Raw genomic sequence first — 22,535 nt, 5'->3', positions numbered from 1 at the left:
AAGAGGATCTTCAGGAAGCACTATTATTCATTCACATTTCTCCACCTATGCTTCATGCAGACACTGGCAGCAAGAGGCTGACCTAGTATTTAACTATGTCTAGTTACATTATTAGACTCTCAAATCATTAAAAGAAAACTTAATAAAGATTCCTTTGAGACTGAAAAAGTGGCTTAGAAATGCAACTTTGAAAATCATCAGTGGCAGGCATTTTTATCTAACCTGCATGTGATTTGTTTGTGGTGGCTTAGGGCTTTTTTGGGGTTGCTAGGTCAGTGATGTAGAACTGGGCTTTGCGTCACACATCCAACAGTCGAAACCTGTTTGGTGAACCTAACTTAGAGTCTTGGTTTGGGGACATCCAAGGCAACTGGATATGCTGCTGTTTCTTGTAATCTCGTGGCTGCTGCAGCATCTGCTTTCAGTAATTGTTTTAAACTGTTTTATTTTGCAATTTAAACTCTAGAACCCTGGTGAAAGAAAAATTAAGTAAAGCATAATAATCTAAATCTGTGATATCATCAAAGGTCTATATAACTATAAATAAAGGTGTATATAAATATACTTAGTAAGAACATACTACATATTTCATTATATGACTTTATTGTGAGTGTATACAGTTAATGAAAGATGAGATCATGATCCTGACATGACAGTTAAGGGCCTAGAAGAAATAAATAAGCAAATATAAAATAGTTCACCATAAAAATATGACTAGCTACCTGTTTCCAGCAGCAGCTTACAGTCAGTGCAGGAGGACAGAGGCTCACCAGGTGGCTTTGCCATTGCTCTCATGCCTAGAGAAGTCTGCTGGCTGCTCCCACAGCAGTAGGACTCAGCCTCCATCTATTCACAGTATCACAAGAGCAATGGCAAGTGCCAGGGTTGAAAAACATTTTCCATTCCTCTATGGCATCCTCTCTTCCCTCTGGTGATTAACTGGGACAATAACCTAGTGCTGCAGCTCCCAGCACAGTAATGCCAGTAATGCTACACTGATTTATGTTAACATGTTAATAAGCTTCTAATTTATTTTACTTTTGCTTCATCTTACTTTGACTAAATATGTTGGCTAAATATCTTTGACTGAAATATGTTGGTTGGTCTTGGATCTTATGTAATATTTAAGTGGTGACAAGTTCCTCTTAAAATGACAGCATTTTTGAGGTAGTGAAATAAGGATGCTTTACCTTAAATGTCAGTTTACCAGTTAAGCAATTTTCAGTTTGATATCTTGGATTTGTTACACAAAGTACTTCAGCATGTCCATCAGGGAAGTAGAATGGTCCAGACTAATTACTTTGCTGAATTTGGACTGTAAAACATAACCAAAGGCTATTAGGTTGGTGCCATAAATATGAGACCTTTATTGCAAAGCAGAACACCTTTTAATGAAATAAGCCAAAGCCCAGTGAAATCAGTGGAAAGATATCTATTGACTGCAATAACTCACTACCAGACAAAATGTCAACTGCAGTAGTTTTTTTGAGATTGCATATGTGTTGTATAATCAGAAATGAAATTACTGAACTGACACAAAAAATTACTCCAAAGATTGAAATTTCTATATGGATCATAGAAAGCTTCTCTGTTATGACAGTAAGAAATCTTTTGGTTTTTATAAATAATGTAATCCAAAGACAAGATACCACTGATATTAGGGAAATGGGGGTCAACAAATGCTGTCAGTATCTGTACATAAAGATTTATCTTATTTTGAGCCACTGCTCACTAATTTTTTCTGAATTTGAATGCCTTTTGGGAGTTATTCTGTATCTTCTCCAGGCTGAAACTGTGGATATTAATTTATTGCCTTTTATTTAGTACTATTTAGCTCTTTGTTTGAAAACTTAGTTTCATGGTGACACATTTTGTACTTTATTTACTAAACATGCTGAACTGTAGCCTCTATGAAAAACTGAAGTAATTGCAGAGCCTTTTCCTCTTGGAGTTGGAAGCAGCCTTGTACTTCTACTGATTCCCTTTGTCTGTGTTTAGTTGCATTCTTTTAATTTATTTATTTTTAGTTGCATTCTTTTCAGACTCAGTTGTTGTGCTGGTATTGCTTATAGTGGGGTTTTTTTGATGGAAAAATAAATGTTGCCTAACAGATACATTTGTATCCATACAGATTCTATTCAGTACTTTGTGCAAATATTTTTTCTAATATTAACTAATATTTTATCTAGTTAGATAATTAGTGTTTTAATGTTTCAGCATTACTGTCCATTTCTGTTGAATAGACAAGTTTGTTTGGTGTTGATAAGAGTAAAATATTGAAACAATGATCTGCCTTTTTTTCCCCATTTTCTTCTATGCCTAGTCATTGCAGATACCATTTCATTTTCAAAATATGTAGGTACATTGATTTTGTTGATCTTACTTTGCCTATTTTAATTTATTTTTTCTTTTACTATTTTTTAATATTTAATTTTCTAAATATTTGTCTTTTCCCTTTTTTTCTTTTTTTTTTTACACAATTGCCAGTTATGTAAACTATTTATCCATATGTGAAGTGCAGGGAAAAGCAAATTATTGCGAAGTATCCATAAATTTTAGGTAGACTGTGTGATGTACTGAACTCGCTATTTCCTTTATTTAGTACTTGTTCATTGTATGTTAGCACTGTAGCCAGTGCAGGTTTATAGTGCATGTGCAACAGGTTCTAAATCAGCCAGTTTGGGTGCTGGGAAGGGTAGAGTCCCAGCAGTGTGGGACTTTGTGAACTGCACTAAAAATGGTTTGATGCCCAGCTGGTGCTGCTCCCACTGCATGCTACCATGGCTATTTTAGGAGTTGAACTTGTGATGATCCTTGTGGGTCACTTCCATGGCAGGATATTCTGTGATTCCATGATTTATTAGCAATGCTCAGAAAGGCTTTTTCAAAGCTGAACCAGCTGAGCTCTGAAATTACTCATAATTTAATGCAGGAATGCTAAAACTATTCCCTATTGTGGGAATGAAGCTTGCTTTCCATATTGCAGCAGGTAGTGTGAGACCTGACTTTGGACATTGATAACAAAAATTTGCTGTCCTCTGATATCGATGCAGGGCGTCCCCATCGGAGAGAATAATGTGCTCTGACTCCATGATTCCAGAAGGCTGAACAATGCTTTATTAAGCTAGGTTACATTACACTAATACTATATTAAAACTATACTAAAGAGATACTATACTAAAGGATACTAAAGAAAAACCTGTAACTGTCTTCAGACAGTCACAAGACAGCTTTGATCCAATTGGCCAATCAATCTAAACAACCATCAGCAGAGTCCAATTAACAAACCACTCTCAGTAAACAATCTCCATAACACATTCCACATGTGCCAAACAACAGGAGCAGCAAGTAGAGATAAGAATTGTTTTCTCTTCTTCTCTGAGCTTCTCAAGGAAAGATCCTGGGAGAGAGAATTATGTCTCTCTCTGTTCAGAGAATGTGAATACCACACTCTGAGACCTGAAAGCATTTGGATTTCGTGTCTAGGTCCAGTACAAAATAAAGAAAAGAGCCAAGCCATCAAAGACTGTCCTTTTCAAAGGGGGTTGGATCTCATGTCCTTATTAATCTGTCCCTAAACTTCACAATGTCCTCCAGTGTGACATATACAATTGTAGCACTGGCAGTTTTCAGACAGGATTTTAATGAAGGGGCTTGTTTTGTTTTGAATTCACTAATGCATCAAGAATGTGCATATCTGACAGTACAAAGTGATGCAGGACACAGACCTATGCTTGCTCTCTGTCAGAGAGGTTTTTGAATATCTTGCCATTTAATGTGCTCCATTGCACTGTAGAGGATGTAGGTTCAGTTTCAGCATGAGTGATCTAGCAGTATATATAGAGAAGTAGCTGTAAATCCAGGAAAGGTATTAAAGTAACTATCCCTTCAGATTTGAGAAGAATGCTAACTGAATTCTTCCTGTGTACCTCAGTAAATTTTCAGAGTGCCTTTCTAATATGTTTATTTATGGAAAGGCCATTGAGTCAATTACAATAGTTATTCCAGCCTGCCCATAGACCTCCTTATACTTGATTTTGTATGATAGGTAAAGAAATGAGAATTTCATGGATACATTTTTCAACTTACCATCTCCGTGTTGCCGAGACTGATGGTATTCCAGAGCTGGTGCCTCTGAACTTTACTTCAGGGGACAATTGCATTCAGAGTCCAGTCTCTGAATGCTGTCATTTTTAGCCTTCCCTATATGCAGCTGGTGATAACTGGATGTTGGAGATTCTTGCAAAGGCATCTGTATCTCCTGGCTGTTCATTCTGTGAGCTCCTTGAATATACCTCATCTGAAAACCAGTGCTGAAGAGCACTTCAGAGAAGGTCGATGGAATCTAACGTGGGATTGCATGCACTTGTCACAGTTACAGAAATCTGAGTAACTATGCAAAGACACATGCCTGCAAGGACTGCTGCATGTTAATGAATCTGTACATGCCTGAGCTTTTCTTTATGTGAATTACACTTAGAATTTGTGGTGCATTTTGCCAGCCAAAGGAATCCCAGATGTTGCATTGCTGACAAGTAGCGCTGCTGCTTTGTGCCGCTGTGGGTTTCAGGAGGGACAAGAAATCAACATGGGAGCACATGTGAGCTGAAATCTTTTCAGATGAGGGATGTAAGAGACCTCTGGAGGCTGTAAGTAGAGACGACATCTGTCTGTTTGGCATTGAAACCTAATGGCCTGTCGGGTGGCATTTCTAAAGTCTATCACAGTAGTAGACACTAAGCTAGGGTTGACATGAAATTAGAAACAGGGCATTAGCGTGGTGTTTTCATGATCTAAAGCCACATTCACATTTGTAATTAAATGCATCAGATGGCTCTCTCTCCTTAAGGCATCATCTTTCTTGAAGAAGAAGGTATTTTCACAATATTTTCCTACATAAAGCTGACTGTAGGGGAATAGTTTGCCTGTTCATAACTTATTTAGCATGAGGAGAAATGAAGGAATCTCAGTACAGTCAAGATACTTAAACAGAGGTTTTCCTCCAAGATAAGACCATTGCTGATTGGGCTGTGAATGTTGTGAGAGAGAAAAAACTGAAGGAACGGATAGAAATGTAGCTTATCCCAGGCTGTATACTTGTGACTTCTGACACTTACAGGGTCTATATAAATATAAGGGCGGTGTTCCTGAAGTGCAAAGGCACCGTGGTGGTCCATCTCAAGGTGGTGTATCATTAGGACTGTGAATACAGCTGCAGGCCCATAAGGAGGGACTCATTAGTGGAACAGAGTGAATTTTGGTACTCAGAAAGGGAACATGTTCCTTCCTCAGCAGATAATTGCATGCCTTGCAGGTGTGGAAGTATAGGAAACCTTAAAAAGTTTTGTCACCCTCATGACTTACACTATGCTATGACAATGACATGTCCTGACCTATAGGACTTCAGGCAGCTTGAATACTGAAGCAATATCTAATTTTTGGATAATGTATATTTTTTCTGATACTAAGTCCTTTGTACTTAGACCTTGGTTCCCTTCCTTCCCTTTGAAGCTGACAGGCAGTACCAAAAATAATTCTTTTTTTCTGCCCTCACTTCTGGTGAGGTCCTTCAGTCTGTCAGGCCATTCTTTTTCAAGAGCACATGTAGGAATCCAAGGTTTATGCTGTTTTTTAAGTTCACTTATAAACCTCAAACAAACCATCCAATGAAAAAAATGTAGTACAATACACTTTTTTCATAAATTAACCTCTCCACCTGTTTCCCTTATTTTTTCTCCTTGGTGAAAAGTGATTGAATTATTTTTAAAAGAAAATGTCTGTCCAAAACCAGACCACATATTCTCAGCCCAAAACTAAGATGTGTGATTGCCTCTTGGAAATCAAACCAAATACAATCTTTAATGAGCTTTTGCAGCTCTATTTTTTAGTGCATTCAAATCTTGTAGTGGTTTATAAACATGACCTACTGATGTTGTCAAGAATAGCTTCCAAACATTTTGTCCAATCTTGATTCTTAATGGCTCTTGCATAACCTCCACTACCAGGTGCTTCATAGTTTCTCTAGGTCAGAGCAATTCAGAATTATATCTGACACCCACTTTGCAGTAATTTTACCAGATGTAATGGTTGTGACAAAAAGAATTGTACTGTGAAACTCTGCATAGTGATAGAAGTACCTAACTGCTTCACAGCAGTGTGTTTCGAAATAGGCTGGTTTAGCCAATGCCATAGAAAGCAAGCAAAAAGAGTCCATCTCTCTTTCTTTTTGTCTCTCTCCCTTTTGCCCTTCTGCCCCAGATATTAGCTGTTAAAACTGTTCCAGTCTTTATCTTAAGTAAGTGCCATTCAGTGTTTCCTCAGTGAGCACTGATTGATTTGGATTCGTTAGAAACCACTTCGTGCTGAGGGTTTATGTTATTGTACATGAGAGGAAATAGGTGCAAGTGTGGCAGCAGGAATTCGTACCTGTAGTGCAATGAGGAAAAGAAATCATAATTAAACAGTGAAACAATAATGAGCTTATTTCCCTCAGTGGTGTAATTTTTTGCATATATTCATAGTTCAATCTGTGTGGTTGAAAAGCACTGCTTTGTTGCCCTGGCTGATGAGAAATATGTTGGCTAGTAAGGGATTATTTTGTCTGTCTTGCTACTCCAGTTGAAAACATAACTTCTGTTCCTTTAGGCACTGGGATTTTGCTCTCAGAGGGGTTGGATAATACCAAAGCTCCTGTGTAATCTCAGTAGAAAAGGACTGTATAAAGACAAATTCAACACATCATTGAAACCATCATTGAAAGGCAGCCTGTCTTCATGTTGAATTGTGGCTCAAATGAAGTGCACATAAGCTGCTCTTGGATGGGAATTTCAGCAACCTGACCTAATGAAAGGTGTCCTGCCCCACAGCAGGGGGAATGGACTAGATGATTTTTGGAGATCCCCTCCAACCCAAACTATTCAACTATGGTTCATGCTTAAATGTTTAGCAGTCATTCTGATCATCAAGTTTCACATCAGTAGCTACTTGGATACTTGACTTGGGCCAGCCTTTGGGAGGGCAATTAGATGGACAGTGTAAGAGTTGTATTCTAATCAGTTGTTGCAGCATCAACTGAAAAGTTGTCTAGAGAAACTGGATGTCAATTCTTACTATTGAAAATGGTTTACACTTTTTATGCAAGTCTTTTCTTTGCACTTTTTCTGCATTCTGTGTCATGTGGTCATGTTTGCATAAAAACGAATATGTTGAAATGTCTTGTTACAGTGTCTCTGATACACTGAGGCAATTTCTGGTGAATAAAATCCTGTCCTGTCAGCCAGTGCCCTGCAGTTGCTCCTTCACATGTGCAATTTTTTCTCAAATTAAGCCAAGAAGATTTCAGTAGCACAAAGCCTCCAACACACGTACTTGTCTTATATGTATTCATAAGGGTTGCAGTAGATTTATACACTGACTAGATTTTTTTAAAATGTTTGCTGCGCAGTGCTCATGGTCACAGTGTAGATGAGATATTTTCTGTGTTTCGGCTCTGCATTACACCAAGCTGACCCTTAGTTAATGCTGCAGAATTTTATGTCAGTGAAAATTTCTCTCAGCAGATTAATCGTCCACCCTGCTGGCATGCCTTTGCTGGGACTCTTAACTCTTGCATGGTGATTCAGCCTTCAGTAGCAGTGACTGACACCAGCCACCAATGAACCTGCTTTTCCTCCCACTGCAGGAATTGCTAGAGTTTCCTTTAAAGACTGGTGTTAAAAGAAGGCATCTTTTCAAGACAAGAAACTATTTGAATTTATGGCTACACATTGGTTAAATAAGCTCATGACTAGGTCCACCTTTCATTTTTCATGTACTCAGAAATCATGAGTTGAAGTCACAAGAGGTTACTGAGTCATTTTGTTTCTAAGTGAAAAATGTTTGTATGATCTTTCTTTTTTGACCTACTGAGGCTATTGAATATGTTCTTTGTTGCCTTTCTTCAACTCTGAGGAAGAGAAGCATCTTTTAAATGAAAGATAAAATTCTTAATCTGAAGCTTTGAGAAAAGCAACAAATACCATTGGACTTTGTGATACCAAAGACTTGTCACAATAGCTGTAGTAGACATAGAAGTGAGCAAAGGCTGGCCCTGCTGGGCAGTGGATCACATCCTTTGGAGGACAGTACACACCTGAAGTTGGGAGGGCTGCACTGTGCTATATATTTAAGCAAATAATTAAAACATTTCTTTTGCTGAGGATTATTTATTATTGCAACAGAACTCTGCCTCTTTGCTGGTAGTGTTGGCCTTCCCATTAGAGCCTTGAAATTTATCTAAGGAAGACTTGTGATACATTTTGTGGAGTTGCATAGGTCACATACCTTTTCTCCTTTTTCCCTTTTCCTTTTCCAACTCAGTGCAGAATTCCTGCACATTCAGTTTCCATCCTGTCAGCAGCAACAGCTGCTTTGTGCCCTGCTGACTCTGTATGTCTTGGAGAAGTTCTGCTTCAGGAGTTGTCTCTTCCATTCCCAGGAATGGAAGTGCTTCTGCTGTGGAGCTGGTGTAGTGTACAAGTAATTTTATTTAAATTTAAATTTTATTTAAATTTATCTTCATTGAAATGCAGCTGGTTCTAGGCATGAATGCACTAAAAGGTCTTGGAAATGGAAACATCTTTCTGTGACTGGTATAATGAGCCTTTCTGGTTGAGAGTTGGAGGCATCCATCTTGCTTTTTAAACATCCCATTCATTATTGCTGCTGCTGTGAATTTCATTTGTACATCTCTTTCAACATATGGACTGATAAACTGCATCCTGCTTAACAATAGGATAGAAATTTAGTTTTTATGTCATCATTGAATGTTATTCAGGAAAACTATTGAACAGCACATGCTGGCCAGACTAGAAAAAGATCTGATTATCTTCTCTAACCATTCAAGGATTGCAGGTAAACTCTGTGTACCAAAAAACCCCAAGCCCCCAAAATCCCAAACATTGCACTACGTGGTCAGAGGTTCACTCTCAGACATCAGTTTGACAGCAAATGCTGAGCAGTTCTTTATGTCTGAAGACAATTTTACTGAATGAGATAGGCTTAATTTCTAAACTTCATTGAAATGTTAAGATTAGTCCAGAGCTTATGCGCTTTCTGCAACCCAGTAGAATTGTTTGATTGGTCGTACATGGCTGTTAATTTGGGGGAAAGTCTGTTCTACTATGTGACAGATGGATGTGTGTCTCATAGAAGAATGGACCATTTTGCCATCTACAGACTAGGGTGTTCTGCAGTAATGTGGGAATAGTAACCCACAAATATGACTTTATTTGTCTTTTGGTGTATCTTTGATGTAGGAACTTCTGTTTAAAGTCAACCACCATTTTAATTGGATTATACAGAGCTACAATTATAATAGAAAAAGAAACACTGTAAAAGAAACAGAGGCAAATGATAAAAGTTCATTGAGCTCTTCTGATCAGGTTGATTAGACCTGTTTCATCAGATTATGGTAATTCAAATGCAGTGGCTGTTTAAGATGATATTTGGCATGTGTAGAGCAACTGACACAAGAGGATACTAAACACACAGGCTCTTCATTAACAGATAAAGCTCTCAGACTTTCTGGAGGAAAACATCATGGGAGTGGTCATAAACCCTGATTAACCTTTCTACCAGCAATTAAATTGGTGTATAAATTTACTGTGAAGTCGTGCAGATCTTTGTGAGCCTTGCACACTATTGAGCACTGTTCTTCTGAAGCTATGGGTTTTATTCTTTGTAAACAGGAATTCTCCACTGACTGTAATGTAAATTGCAAGGACATGTTGCATTTTGAAGAACAAGTTATGAAAATATCTGTCAGAAATAATTACAGTTGATCCTGCTGTCAGGCAGGAATATAGATTGGGTAATTTACTGGTGTCTTCCTCAGCAGTGTTTTGTATAGCTCTGTTATCAGGAATATTAGAATCTAAAATCACTTGTAAGGAGGATAAAAAAAGGAAAGGAAAAGTTATTGATCTTCTTTTCTACTCTTGACTTTGCCTGGTGGTTTGTGGCACGAGCTTATTCATGCATGACTGTGTAGAAAGCAGAGTATGATCATTGATACTGTTTTTTGAAGATGCAGAGGCTCTTGATTGTACAAATCCTGTTTTTCACTATCATGTAAGGGTGTCCTAAAGGCCTCAAACAACTGTTTGCTCCTTTTGAAGCTTATTTCCTAAATCAGATGTGGCACATAGTACAAGCCTTTGTAGGAACCTAAGGACACCTGGAGGTAAATGTGCCCTGTGATGGTCTGAAGGGTGTATTTTGCCAAGTCGTCCATGCAAGTGACATTTAAGGATCCTGCAGAAAGAGTAAATGGGAGAAGCTGCGAGGCTATTGATTGCCCTTGTCCTCCCACCCCAGCTCTATAGATTATGAGACCTGCTACAGTTCAGTTCAGTTCAGGACAGCAAGGCAAAAGAGAAAGATGGAAATGTATAATTGGCAGGTAGGTTGGTAAACAGCTCTTGTAACTTCATGAGTTTGGTAGAAATTGAAGTGTCAGTATTATTCCTAAAGAGTGGACAGCAATGCATCTTTCTAATGTACCCCCCCTCACAGATATGCAGCTGATAAGATTTTATTTCCTCCCTTAAATTTCTACTCCTGATTACTTCAACACTGATGTTTTGGTGGTTTTAATTTACCTCTCCTCAGAAAGTTTCGTTTCTCCAGATCAGGAGTAGTGCTTTTCACAAAAGCTTTCACATAAGCCTGCAGAAAGAAGATGCAGGATGTAGACTCCTTAAAATTGTCTAATGGCACATTTAAGGAATAATGTATTTCTTGTTTATTTGCCTTTTGAAGAGCTCTCTATACCTAAAGGTCCACAGCAACAGAAATGTTCTCTGCCACTGACAGGTGTCTGCCTATCACAAGGCATCACAGTGATCTCCAGGCTTTTTTAATCCAACAGACTTTGGCAGTGCATGAAAGGACTGACCTTGGAAAAACTGCAGAGGGTTTAAAAACCCCAGCTACTCTGATGAGAGAAAATGGACTACTTGGTATCTGTGCTGTTTTGACCTGGAGCATGGTAAAATGGAGCAAACAATCCCAAAATGAGCTAACTGACCCAACTGAGACCAGCTGAGGCTTCCTTAACCCTGCCTGTGTTTAACTCCTTTGACAGCTGTCTTCCACTGGGACGGAGGTGGAACTTGGACAGACCGCGTGTGTTGAGCAGTGCTCCCCAGATTTGCAGCTCTCCCCAGGAAGACCTGAGAACAATTGCAAGTGTGTCACCTGGACAAAATGTAAAACTTCGCTGTCAGACTATCCTATCCCTGGTAAGGCATCTAAGGCCACCTGATTACTGATGAAAACAAGCTTAATAAAAAGGAAAATAACCTGTAAAATAAGGAGACTACAAGGACATGTTATGTGTTTGTGAAGTGTTTGCATTAGGCTGTGATGGGCATACTGTAAAAATTACATGCAAAGTAATAGGAAGAAAACTAGTGCTGGAAAAGAAACACTTTCTAAAGGCGTTCTGATTGTTGGTTTTAGACATTGTTTTTAGTCTGCCTCCTCTGAGGGAGAGCTTGTAGCTGTAGATTCATTTATGAAAAATGCCTGTATGTGTTAGGACAGAGCAGGTTTTGATTTGCCCTGTCAATTAATCCTGGAAAAAATATTGAATGAAAATATGTAGGTATAGATGACAGCTCTAAGCCTGGACAGAATGAGGAGGCAGACCTGATCTATTTAGCTGCATATCTTACAGTGAAGTTTCACCACTAAATCTAATTCTAATATTATTTCTCTTCTGTAAGAATGACTGTGCAGCTGTGGATCCTATGCAAAGCCTTGTGCACATATTTACCTCTGTGGTCTAGAGAATATTGCACATGCTCATATTCTCTTTAGGCCTGTATTTATTTTTTTTTTTCCAAAATCAAGGTCTCAATACACTTGTAAAATTCTCTGTGTAGTATGGATGTATAGTACTAAGTATAACAATAATGTAAATGTTAGTATAAAAGATGAGTTAGCAGTACCCAATACAATGTGACTGTTCTTAGGTCATCTTTGAATGCCCATGAATTAATAAAAGATGATTAATTGTTATAATATGCTAAAACACTAAGAAGGACTAAAGATAGTTCTGAATGACATTCTGTGTTAAATTAATTTGCTAAGCAAGGCTGAGAACAGCTGCAGAAAATCACAAAGCATTCTTGTATCTTATGTAGCCTAATTTTTTTTTCCGCCTCAGTGAGTGATTTACTTAAATTTAACTTGTTTGGGGTTTTTTGTGGTCCTTTTAGTTTGATAAACATAGTCAATTAAATTCATGATAGGATGTGACTGGGTAAACTCAGTTTCCTAGGAACTGATCCTACTGGAGGTACAACTGTTGGCTGCATATTAAGTGAATGCACAGGAAATTGGAATAAATGAGGATTTTAATGTTTGAACTTAAAGCTCTTTTCCAACCTTTATGATTCTATGACTCTATTTCCCTTCCTGGGTCCCCAGTATGTCATGTTAAGATGACCTGCCATTAAACAATGCTTGGTTGTTGCTGGAGAGGAGGTGCTGATGCTGTTCCAGCTGTTCTGCCTGGAATCCCTCTCAGGTCAGCTTGGGAACACCAGTGCAGAGCCTGTACCAGGATTAATTTTGATGGGAACAGCATTGTCATGATGACATTGAGGTCTGTTCATACCTGTCTAGGAGAGGTTAGAGAAGAGACAGAACTGCTCATGAATCTGTGTTGTGGAAAAGTTGATGGCAACTCAAAATGTAAGACAGACCCATGCTGAGCTTATTAAGACTTCCATGTTCTGACTAGATTAGTACAAGAAAGAACCTTTTTTTCCCTTTTGGCTTTGTGTCTAGTGAAGCCTTGCTCAGTACCAGGGTTCTCTAACATTCCCAGCAACAAACCAACAGCAAGAAGTCACTGAAGTGGTGGAGCTGGGAGTTTATGGCTAAAGACAGGAGGATTAAGGCTGAAGCATGCAGGCTCCATGCCTCCCCAGAAGTAATTTCTTGTACATTTTTGTAGTTGATATGTGCCTAATAGAAAACAAAAGGAGTCCTCTTCTCTGAGACCATAGTCTCTGTTGGCTAGATGTACAGGGCTTACATTTCCAAGGAGGTCAGTATTTACATAGCTTAGATGTGAAAACACTGAAATTCTTACCATACATGGCTCAGAATATCTTAAAGTGTGCAGAAGCTGTGCAAATTCTTTATGTCTTAGAACTGAGGATAAAAAGCACACTTCACCACAGGAACATTTTCAATATGCTGTACTGGATACTGAAATCCTGTCATTCACAAAATCTGTATCTGTTTCACATACCTAGTCTGCCAAACCTGTTCCATTCAGCTTAGAATTTTTTTGTGTTTCTTGATACACAAATTTACATGGTCAGAGTACAACAACATTCTTGAACCTTCTTTTTTTCAAAGTTAGTATCTTCAGCTGTAAATTATGAAGACACGCTACCTGCAGATAAAATGTTGCTGTTAAACAGAGATCCTGAGAGATTGTGAGAGGAAACTGAAATCAAGCTCAGTTTTTGGGTAGGACCAAGGTAGGATCAGTTGCAACTCAGAGTAATCTGCTGAAATTATTCCCTCTTGTTCTCTCAAATAATGTGTTTTATTTGAATTACATAGCATGGGGCACTGAGCCCCTGTGTGAGCAAAGTAAAGACAGCTGGCACAAGGAATTAATAGTGATGCTTCTTTTCTTTGCAGAGGTTTGGCCCTGTAATTTAGAGAAATAGGCCAGAGTCAGGAGAAGGAGAACAGGGCAGCATTTTCCCTGCTGTTCTGTTGAGGCCAATAAGTGACATATCTGCTGATTGAGTTTCAGTTTTGGAAAGTGTTTGAACAGTTTTGTTTTTCTTGTGTATAATGCACATGCCTATGTGTATTTGTGGAAAATCAATAATAGTATAAAATGCCTGCCTGCAGTTTTCACCCTTTTTGTGTAAATCAGGGATGTAATGTTTTTATAACATTGTGTCTCACCAGATGTTTGCTGCAGTGAATTTGTTGAACTCATTAAATATCATAGAGGACAAGACGCCCATAAATTCACCCGCATGAATTCATGAACAGTTAAACTACAAAAACCTGATTTTCTCCATGTTTCTTGCTCCTGATTAATTACACTTCCAAAAGTGATTCAGTGTTAAGGGACAAACAGACAAGCTTTATTCCATTAGGGGAAAAAAAGAAAAATTAAAACTTTCATCCTGCTTAGCAACGTGTGCAGAAATGGCAGAGTTTACCCTGAGGTGCTGCAGGACAGGAGGAGCCTCAGCCTGTCCAGTTTACAGTGCAGTGACAGTCACCCACAGGCACCCTTCACTGGAATTGCACTGGTTCCATGTGGCACTTTTAGGATGTGCTCTGCTGAAAGGCAGGAGGGCTGGAACAACTCACAGAAGGGTTTGTTAGGTTACAAATAGCAGCTGGATATAAAATTTGGAACAAGAAAATAGCAGTGAATGTTAACCGTATTTCAAGCATCTTATGATGACCAGTCAGGCTAGTTTTTATTTATTGTTGTAAGTATCCTGAAGGGTTACTATATCAAAGATCTTTTCATAATGCAAACAGGCCTAATAAAAGTTTATTTTTTTCTTCAGTGGATGCATTACTGCTATATAAAGGCATGGCATACATTTAGAACTCTACTTTAAAGCAGATTTATTCGTGGTGGTCAGCTCAGGCCAAAAAAAAGCCCGAAGACCCCTTTTAGTGTTAGCCACAACTAAAACCTAAACAAAACCTCATACTTCAAACAAAAACCAAAGGAAAGATTTACAAACAAAATATATTGTGAAAGTAGCATCTGCTTTGATAAACAATGCATTTTGCAAGATTGTTATTCAAGCTGATGGGCTATTGAGATTAAAAAATAAAATTAAAAAAAATTACAGTATTATAAAACACCTTCTTATGAGGTCCAAATCTGGTATAAGATTTTCTCTTTTGTTTGTTTTGAAGACTCCAATTTGTGTATTGCTAGTTGTAGGTACTTAAATTACACAAAATCTCAGCCTTCTTCTTTGCCATGCCCTAAAGAACAGAGTATTGAGGACAAAGAGGATCAGGGGGACACAGAATGATTGATAGAGAATCTTTGTACATGCATGAAGAGAGGTAAGAGTATGGTTACTTTTATAGCCACATTTACAAGGGCTTTAAAGGCTCATCCTGCTTCAGAAATGTCATGTTCCTTTTCCTGAATCCCATCATCATTCACCAATTTCTGCCCAGCCTAAGTTAAAACTCCCTGCCATTCAAAAGAACATGAAATCTGTTGTTATTATTCATGTATCCATTTGATTTCACACCAAGACCCAGAAATGTGCTGTAGGAAAAAAAAAGTTAGGGAGAAAAAGACTATAGAAATACAAGATTTCACAGAGAAATATATCAGTTTATTCAGCTGCTCATTTCTACACCAATATGTTTGGATTTGAAAAGGAAATGCAAAAAAAAAGAAAGTACTTGGCTATGCAAGCAAAACTGGATTTTGTTCCTTTGTGTCTTGCAAACAAGGATGGGTTTCTCTTAAGTCTTCCTTGACAGAAACACAGTCTTCCTTAACTTTTGTTTTGTTTAGGAATTTGACCTTTCTTATTTATATTAATTTTCAGTAGGTGGATTAAGGCCAGGCATCCAAGCCACTGTTCCTGACTGAGTGAACATGTAATTTATTTTCCAGTGCCTTTGTTTTATTATCTGTCAAAAGTGTGTGGAAGAACTCCTGAGGTCTTTACAAAATAATCTATTTCTGTAAAACATTTAGATCCTACTTTTGCATAGTGCACCATACTTGGAGAGGGGAGAGGTCTAAAATGTGTGGTTTTATCACCAAGTTTGCAGTCAACAGTCAATTACCTTGGAAATACATTTACTATGCACATTATTGCAAGGGCTTTATGTAGCACAGGGTGTGAAAGCTATCCTGTAGTCTACAGGAGGCTGGAAACCTTGTGAAGAAAATTTCTTGTCTAAATTCAGCTATTTTTCATGGACAGAGAGTCATTTTTGTTCTGAGCAGCTTTGTGGCATTCATTGCATGTTGCAGTAGCTCACACTACCATTTTGAAATGGAGAAGAGGAATCAATCAGCTGTTCCACAGTGGGATAATGCCTTGCAAGTGATGTCAGGTCAGTTGGATTTAAGTTGATTTATCTCATGTTTAGTGTCTATGGGAGCTGGAAATTATATCGGAAAACACTTAGGCTCAGTCATATCTGATTCTCTGAGCATCTGTTCTTGTTTAGCAGGCAGGCTCAAACTAACTTATGATACAGGGAATTAGTGCCTCTCATTGTAGTGCTTTCAGCTTGGCAATGAAAAGCAGGCAGCAGAGCTGGCTGGTTGTGCTTTTTGGACATGTGGCCTTTATGGGGTTCAAGAGAACAAGGAAATGTATATTTGTTATATTTATGTATTTTATGTATACATGTTTTTAATAATATTTCATACCTGTTTAGAAGATAGCAATAGAGTTAAAGTAAGCAAGGATCTGTAGCTTCTGCCCAGTTCAGGAGAGTTTACATTTGTAGTTGAAGTATAAAAGCAGGAGGAGGTGACTTCAGCTACCCTTACATTTGCTGGTCTGTCACTCACTCAAACTGCAATTGCCTTCTTGTGGTGCAGAATTCCTTGCCTGCTGCAAGAAAAAAGCTCAGTGTAATTGGGATTTTAGTGGCCAACAGATGTTCCAGAGACAGAAAACGATCCCCTGCTGAGCCCTTGATAAAGGCTGCCACCCCGAAAAAAAACCAAAACCAAAAATGGTAAAGCCCTGAAACCTTAATCCCAAACTCCAGAGCTCTGGCATATGACTGAGTTCTACTTTTTTTCATTCATGTTTACATTTCTAGTTTAGGACAGTGAATGCCAGTGCTCCAGTGGGATTGTGCAGGGGCTGTGTTACGCTTGGGCATGGGCCTCCCCTGAGACTAATGCAAAGCTGCACTGTCCCCATGGGAGCTCTAGGAAGCATTTATGCCTTGGGCACACACACTAAATGGTTGGGATTTTCCTAGAACAAAAAGGGCATTTGGGTTTATATCTCCCTTAAGAGCTTTCTCTTCTTCAGATGACCATGAGCATTATGAACACATGTAAGGGGTGTGATTATTATTGCAACTGATCTGATGGCTTGTGTGCATGAAGCTTTGCAGGATGTGCAGTGTTTGCGCACTCCGAGCTTGTAGTCTGACTGAGATGGGTGCCAGGCAGATGGGTTGATGATTTATAGGGAATAGAAGTAATCGGGTGTGAAAGACTGGACAAAATGAAAGATATTTATCTTGCTATTTTCTTGTGAGCCTCATGAATGCTTGGCACTTTGGACATCAGAAGGTTTCTAGCTGTGGAGGAGCTCTGGCAATTGAGTCACAGCTGAAAAAGAAGCCAAAATCATAGGAGGAGCAAGCTATGGATTATAGCATTTTAAAAATTACATAAGAAGGTTCTAAAAGGAAGAACCTGAGAATTATTCTTGCACTTACATTTAGGGAATCAAAAGTAGGATTCAGTTGTGTTCTTGTACTTAAATTCTTTAGTATAAGTATTCATGTAAAATATGTGTTTACCCTTTTCATGTCAATGTACTTTGTGATACTTGGGAAGTCCAGTCCAAATTCTCTCAAAGTAATACATAACTTTGTCATTAAAGTTTTCCTTTGGTCTTTCTTCCCCCAGTGCTTCCTTGCATTGCTCACCACAGAGTGCTGGGGGCAAAGACTGTCTCAAGGATGCTCAGCTTATTGTTGCTGTGTCAGCTTATTGTTGCCTCACCTTACTAATGGTAGTGTTTTGTGGGAGAGGAAAGAAGTCCTCAATATGTCTGGTGTACCCAGGTAAATTAAGCTTGTTCCTTTATTGTCCCTAGCCCCCTTGCCTTACTGGGCCAGACACCCATAGTTGTTGTGTTTGCCCCTTTTCCCAGCTCTGAGGGGAGCTGGGATACAAGAAAGAATAGAGTTTTTAATGTCATGTCACATTTGAGTTACATTCAGTACCTGTGAAAATTTTGTTTTCATATGAGGTGTTGGACGTTGTATGTTTGTGCAGGTTTTTAAAGCCTTTTATCCTTGTCTCTGAACCTTTGTTCCTCAGCAGAGTCAAATATTTCCGAAAACTTCCCTCAGCAACCCAAGAATAGGAGAGGCAGAGTCACCTGTTGTCTGAAATGTCTGTGCTTCAGTTCTGCTTTAATCAGTTCCAGCATTTCTGTCTAACTCTGAGGGCACCCATGCTTTGAAGTGCTGCTGTGGGCCTCTGCCTGGAAAAATCAATTCCAAATTGTTGTTTACCCATAGCAGGGAGACTTTCCCTGCAGTCAGAAAGATGTATGAGCTCTAGTGTCTCTGTGTCTTAGAGGCAATGAGGAGGGAAGAATTATGGAATAGCCTGTTTTGGGTTCCGCTTTTTCTTTTCCCAAATGATTTGTCTAGAAAATTGCAGACTTTGCCTCTTTGGCTCCTTTTTTCCTTACTGAAGAAATTTCTATCCCCTGACTTTATCAAAGTCACTTTGTTCCAATGCTACAGAACAAAGAGAGCCAAAGAAAAGAAATTACTTTCTTGTGGTGATTACCTTTTGTATTTTAACATGCTTTTCCTTGTTTTACTTTTATATAAGAACCTAAAGGAAACGTGACTTGGTTTTGATCACAACTTACCTGACCAGTCTAAGTTCACGGAACTGTGAATTTTTTCCTAATGTGCTAGTTTGCAGTTATCTGTATAATAGGAAACTGACAATAGCCTTCATGATTCTGTATTTATGCATTAATCACCTACTGTATTTCTGATTTTGCATATGGAAAAGCAAATGGCACTTGCAGCAGCACCCCTTGGCAGCAGCAGATATGCTTTCTTTAAATAGCTCATCTCCCATTGTTTTGTGATAATCTGGAAATTTAACCTTATTCAGTGCCTAAATAATTATCATTATTATCCCTTATGCTTTGAAAAACCTTCCCCCAGCATCATCTATAGACTGGAGCAAGGAAACACCCACTTTTGCTGGGTTTATATCTGCCTGAATCAAAGGGGTGTTTCTTTCTTGAGCCATTCTACATTAGTATGACACATTCTAAATAACAGCAGCATAGGTGAATGGCTACAGTCCAGCAGTAGACAAGCTGTTCTTTCCTGTCAGTTATTGTTCATCAGAAACATAGGGTATTTTCTTACTCCATTAAGAATTATTTTTTTTTCCTCATAAATTTAGGGGTTTAATCAAAAGCAGCCAGAAAGTATCAAAATATTTTCTGTGTTTTGTAAAACAATATGTAACTGCCATTTGATATTAACAGCTTGCAGAGATTTTGCTATAAATCCTGCTTGCATCCTGGAGATGACTTGTTCTAGTAGTGTTTTGTTATGGGAGTAGTTAAAATTTGCAAATATTGAAGCTTAGAAGGGGGAAAAGCTTTTCAGAAGCAAATGAATGTGTATTTTAGTTGTTTGAGAAATAAGCTGTTTTGTAGCTGCAGAATTTACAGTGTAATCTGCTCATGGCTGCAGCCTTGCACTCCATACCTAAGCTTCTTACATTTTTTTAGTGTTTTTAGTTGTGTGGCTACTGGATGCACACAACTATATGTAAATACAATATGTATTTACAAATATGTAAATACAAACGAAGGCAGGGATTGAGCACCCTAACTTTGCAAATAAATGAAGCAACTGCCCTTGTTTTGATTAGAAAGTTTGGATTATAGCTGTCCTAAGGTCCCTTCCAAGGTGAGTGATTTTTTGGCTCTGTTGCTGAATAATCTTGAGGTGTGAATTAGCTGGCTCAGTTCAATGGCCAATTACACAGCCCTTTTAAAGTTGCGATGATAAATACAGATGTTGCAGCTGAGCAAGTTATTCCACAGTCCTGAACTGTTTCATATCTCCATCATGCATACTTTGATACAGGAAAGATGGACATTGGTAGAATGTAATAAAATTTTTATCAAATAAGTAAAAGCATGGCTAAATATTATTTTGGTTGCATTTTTTTTCCTCTCAAGTGACCAAACCTGTCAATTTTTCCCCTAAATTGAATGAAACTGACAGAAATTGCTGTTTACCACAGTGCCACATAATTAAGGTACCCTGAAACAGGATCTGTAACAGTATCTAAGTTCCCTGGCCTTTCATACATTTGTCCCAAAGTTAGAATTTTGCTTTTGGCTGGGATATTAATTCTTCTTACAAGCACCCTTCATTCATGGGGTGGTTAACATGTGTAACAGAGCAGCTTGTAAGAATGAGATCCAATGCCAAACCGTTTAACTAATCAGAAATTAACTCCAGACTATTCAAATTTAAAATATATGTTCTATTAAAATCTAATAATTTTCTTGATGCTGCTTGATACAGACAGTAATCAAGTATTTTTCTCTATGTAGTCCATAAAATATAGGTCATTTTCACCCATCATAAAGTGCCAGGGACATCTGTGTTGAAGGCAAATGTAACTGAATTTGAATTAGGTTTGGAGGTTGACTCGGGAGTTTATTAAAAATAGTTTTGATTTGATTCAGTACATACCTTCAGGCAGCTTTGCCACTGACTTTTATCAAGGAACAGCTTTATATTGATTTTGGTTTTTAATACAGAGAAACAAAGTTCTGAGAGAGCAGAATTTTTCATTCAGCTGTGCTGAGACAGTTACCTCATTTTTTTATCTTTTTCCTTTTTCCTCAGAAAGAGAAAGCGGATTAAAATCAAGTACCAAAACAGGAAAAATGCATAAAAATAAAAAAATATATTACTTTCACTATTGTGATAAAGGTTATCTTATGTGAGGCAGGCAGTTTAACTGTGCTCATATCTTTCCAAATATCTTTTCTTCATTTTATTTTTTGTTAACGGTGGTAGCCACAGTCTCACATTCTTGCCACTCCAGGCTCATCCTATGCAAATTCAGAGCTGCTTTTAACATCAAAGTTTAATTTTACGACTCTAGGAAGTGGCTAGGATTTATTCAGGAAGTGAAGATATCCAGCTGCAAATGAAAAGATGGTATGAGAGATTATGACAAGATCATCATAAACTTTGACTAATTAATCTGCTGCAGCATCTTGCAGGAGTACGCTCTTTTCCTCATAATACCTGTTCATAACAGTATTTCCTCTGGATGTGGTAACTTGGGCATTTAGACCAAATATAGTCAGGTGAGGAATTCTCTCTCATAATAAGTGTCTGGAGAACAAAACAAGAAGCTGGTAGCAAGACCAGAATTAGAGCTCATTTGTTCCTGTCTTCTGCATGTGAGCTGTGCTCATTAGGAATATCTGCTTATCAGTCCCTGGTCATTTCGGTTTGTTTGTTCTTTTTTGTTTCATATATATTTCCTTTTCAGTGCTATCCCAAAATTGTTTCTTTCCTTTTCACTCTCTTTTCCAGCAGCTGCTTTAGAGCTACTTGCATGATTCTTGTGAATTTTAACATGCCATCACTTCTCTTCCCAGTGGAAGATGATCTGTTTCTGCTGGGATATAACCTTAATAATTACATTATTCACACCACTGCTTTCCCTGGTTATTCCAAGAATAATTAAAATGGGAGAGTAGACACAACAGAAAGGCACTCTTTTGCAGTAGGAACACTCTCCTTGACTATTATTAATCCACTTGCAATTGTTAGTTCATATTTATCCTCTGAGGTGTCTTTAAGATTCTTGTTAAGCCGTGGGTCTCCTGTTGCAGTGTTGTACATTAGATCTGGAAGAAAAAAGTTATATAAAAAAAGCAGATAAGCCTAAAGATTTGGTCTCTGAAGGGAAGACCAATTTGATAGGATATTTGAACATGCGGATCCCTATTACAACTGACAGCAATTATATGAAAAATGTGCGTGAATTGCAGAACTTCCTCCTCGACCCAGCATGTTAAAGATGTCAGAGCCCATGTTTGAAACTCTGTAGGAGTTTGGGGATCAGACACTGCTATTCTCTGCTGGTTCACTTTGTCATGCTGGGTGAATTTGTTCAGGTCTTCATTATTTCCTACACTCTTGTTTACACAGAGCAGAATAGCCAAGTTTCAGTAAAGGAAAAATATAGTTACAGGAGTTAGAACATTACTGAAAGCTTCAGAGAACTTATACTGTGGTGAGAGTATCTATTTTCAGATGAAGGAGAGAGGAATTCTAATACTGGAAATGCATGAAATTGTTCAAGCACATTTTCAAAACAGGAAGCATTAATAATTCATGGAAGTTAATCTTTGAACATTAGTGTTTTTAAAGAAAGTTTTTAAGTGACAACTGAATTGATCAATTGCCCCCTCTCATTGAATTAGGACAGGATGGGCTTTTAAATGAACTTTAAGTGATGGTGCTATTTCCTTAATTTTTTTTCATGCCCTGAATCTTTATGAATGAAACTAAATGAGGTAGTAATAAATACTTTAATTCTCCTTTTGTAGAACAAGTAGAGAACTGCACATTGGTGAAGATAGGGAGCACATTAACTGTGCCCATGGTGCACATGCCATGTATTTGGGTGGTAATATCATATAAACAGAATATCAAATAAACAGAAA

At 38.1% G+C, this 22,535-nt stretch overlaps 1 protein-coding gene across 4 annotated transcripts in view; it reads left to right on the top strand.

Moving 5' to 3' along the window:
• The window catches only part of MAPK10 (mitogen-activated protein kinase 10), a 147,290-nt gene that overhangs the window by 39,943 nt on the left and 84,812 nt on the right, over positions 1-22,535 (top strand). For all 4 annotated transcript variants that reach the window (XM_066547998.1, XM_066548000.1, XM_066547997.1 and 1 more), the window contains one exon: positions 11,126-11,282. In XM_066547998.1, coding sequence (XP_066404095.1) covers positions 11,126-11,282 — 157 coding nt within the window. The remainder of the gene's footprint in view (positions 1-11,125; positions 11,283-22,535) is intronic.

Source organism: Molothrus aeneus, chromosome 4 (genome assembly GCF_037042795.1).
Source record: "Molothrus aeneus isolate 106 chromosome 4, BPBGC_Maene_1.0, whole genome shotgun sequence".
NCBI classification, from domain to species: Eukaryota; Metazoa; Chordata; class Aves; order Passeriformes; family Icteridae; genus Molothrus; species Molothrus aeneus.
Note: the sequence above shows the minus strand (reverse complement) of the source record. Positions and strands in the feature narration are given on the sequence as shown.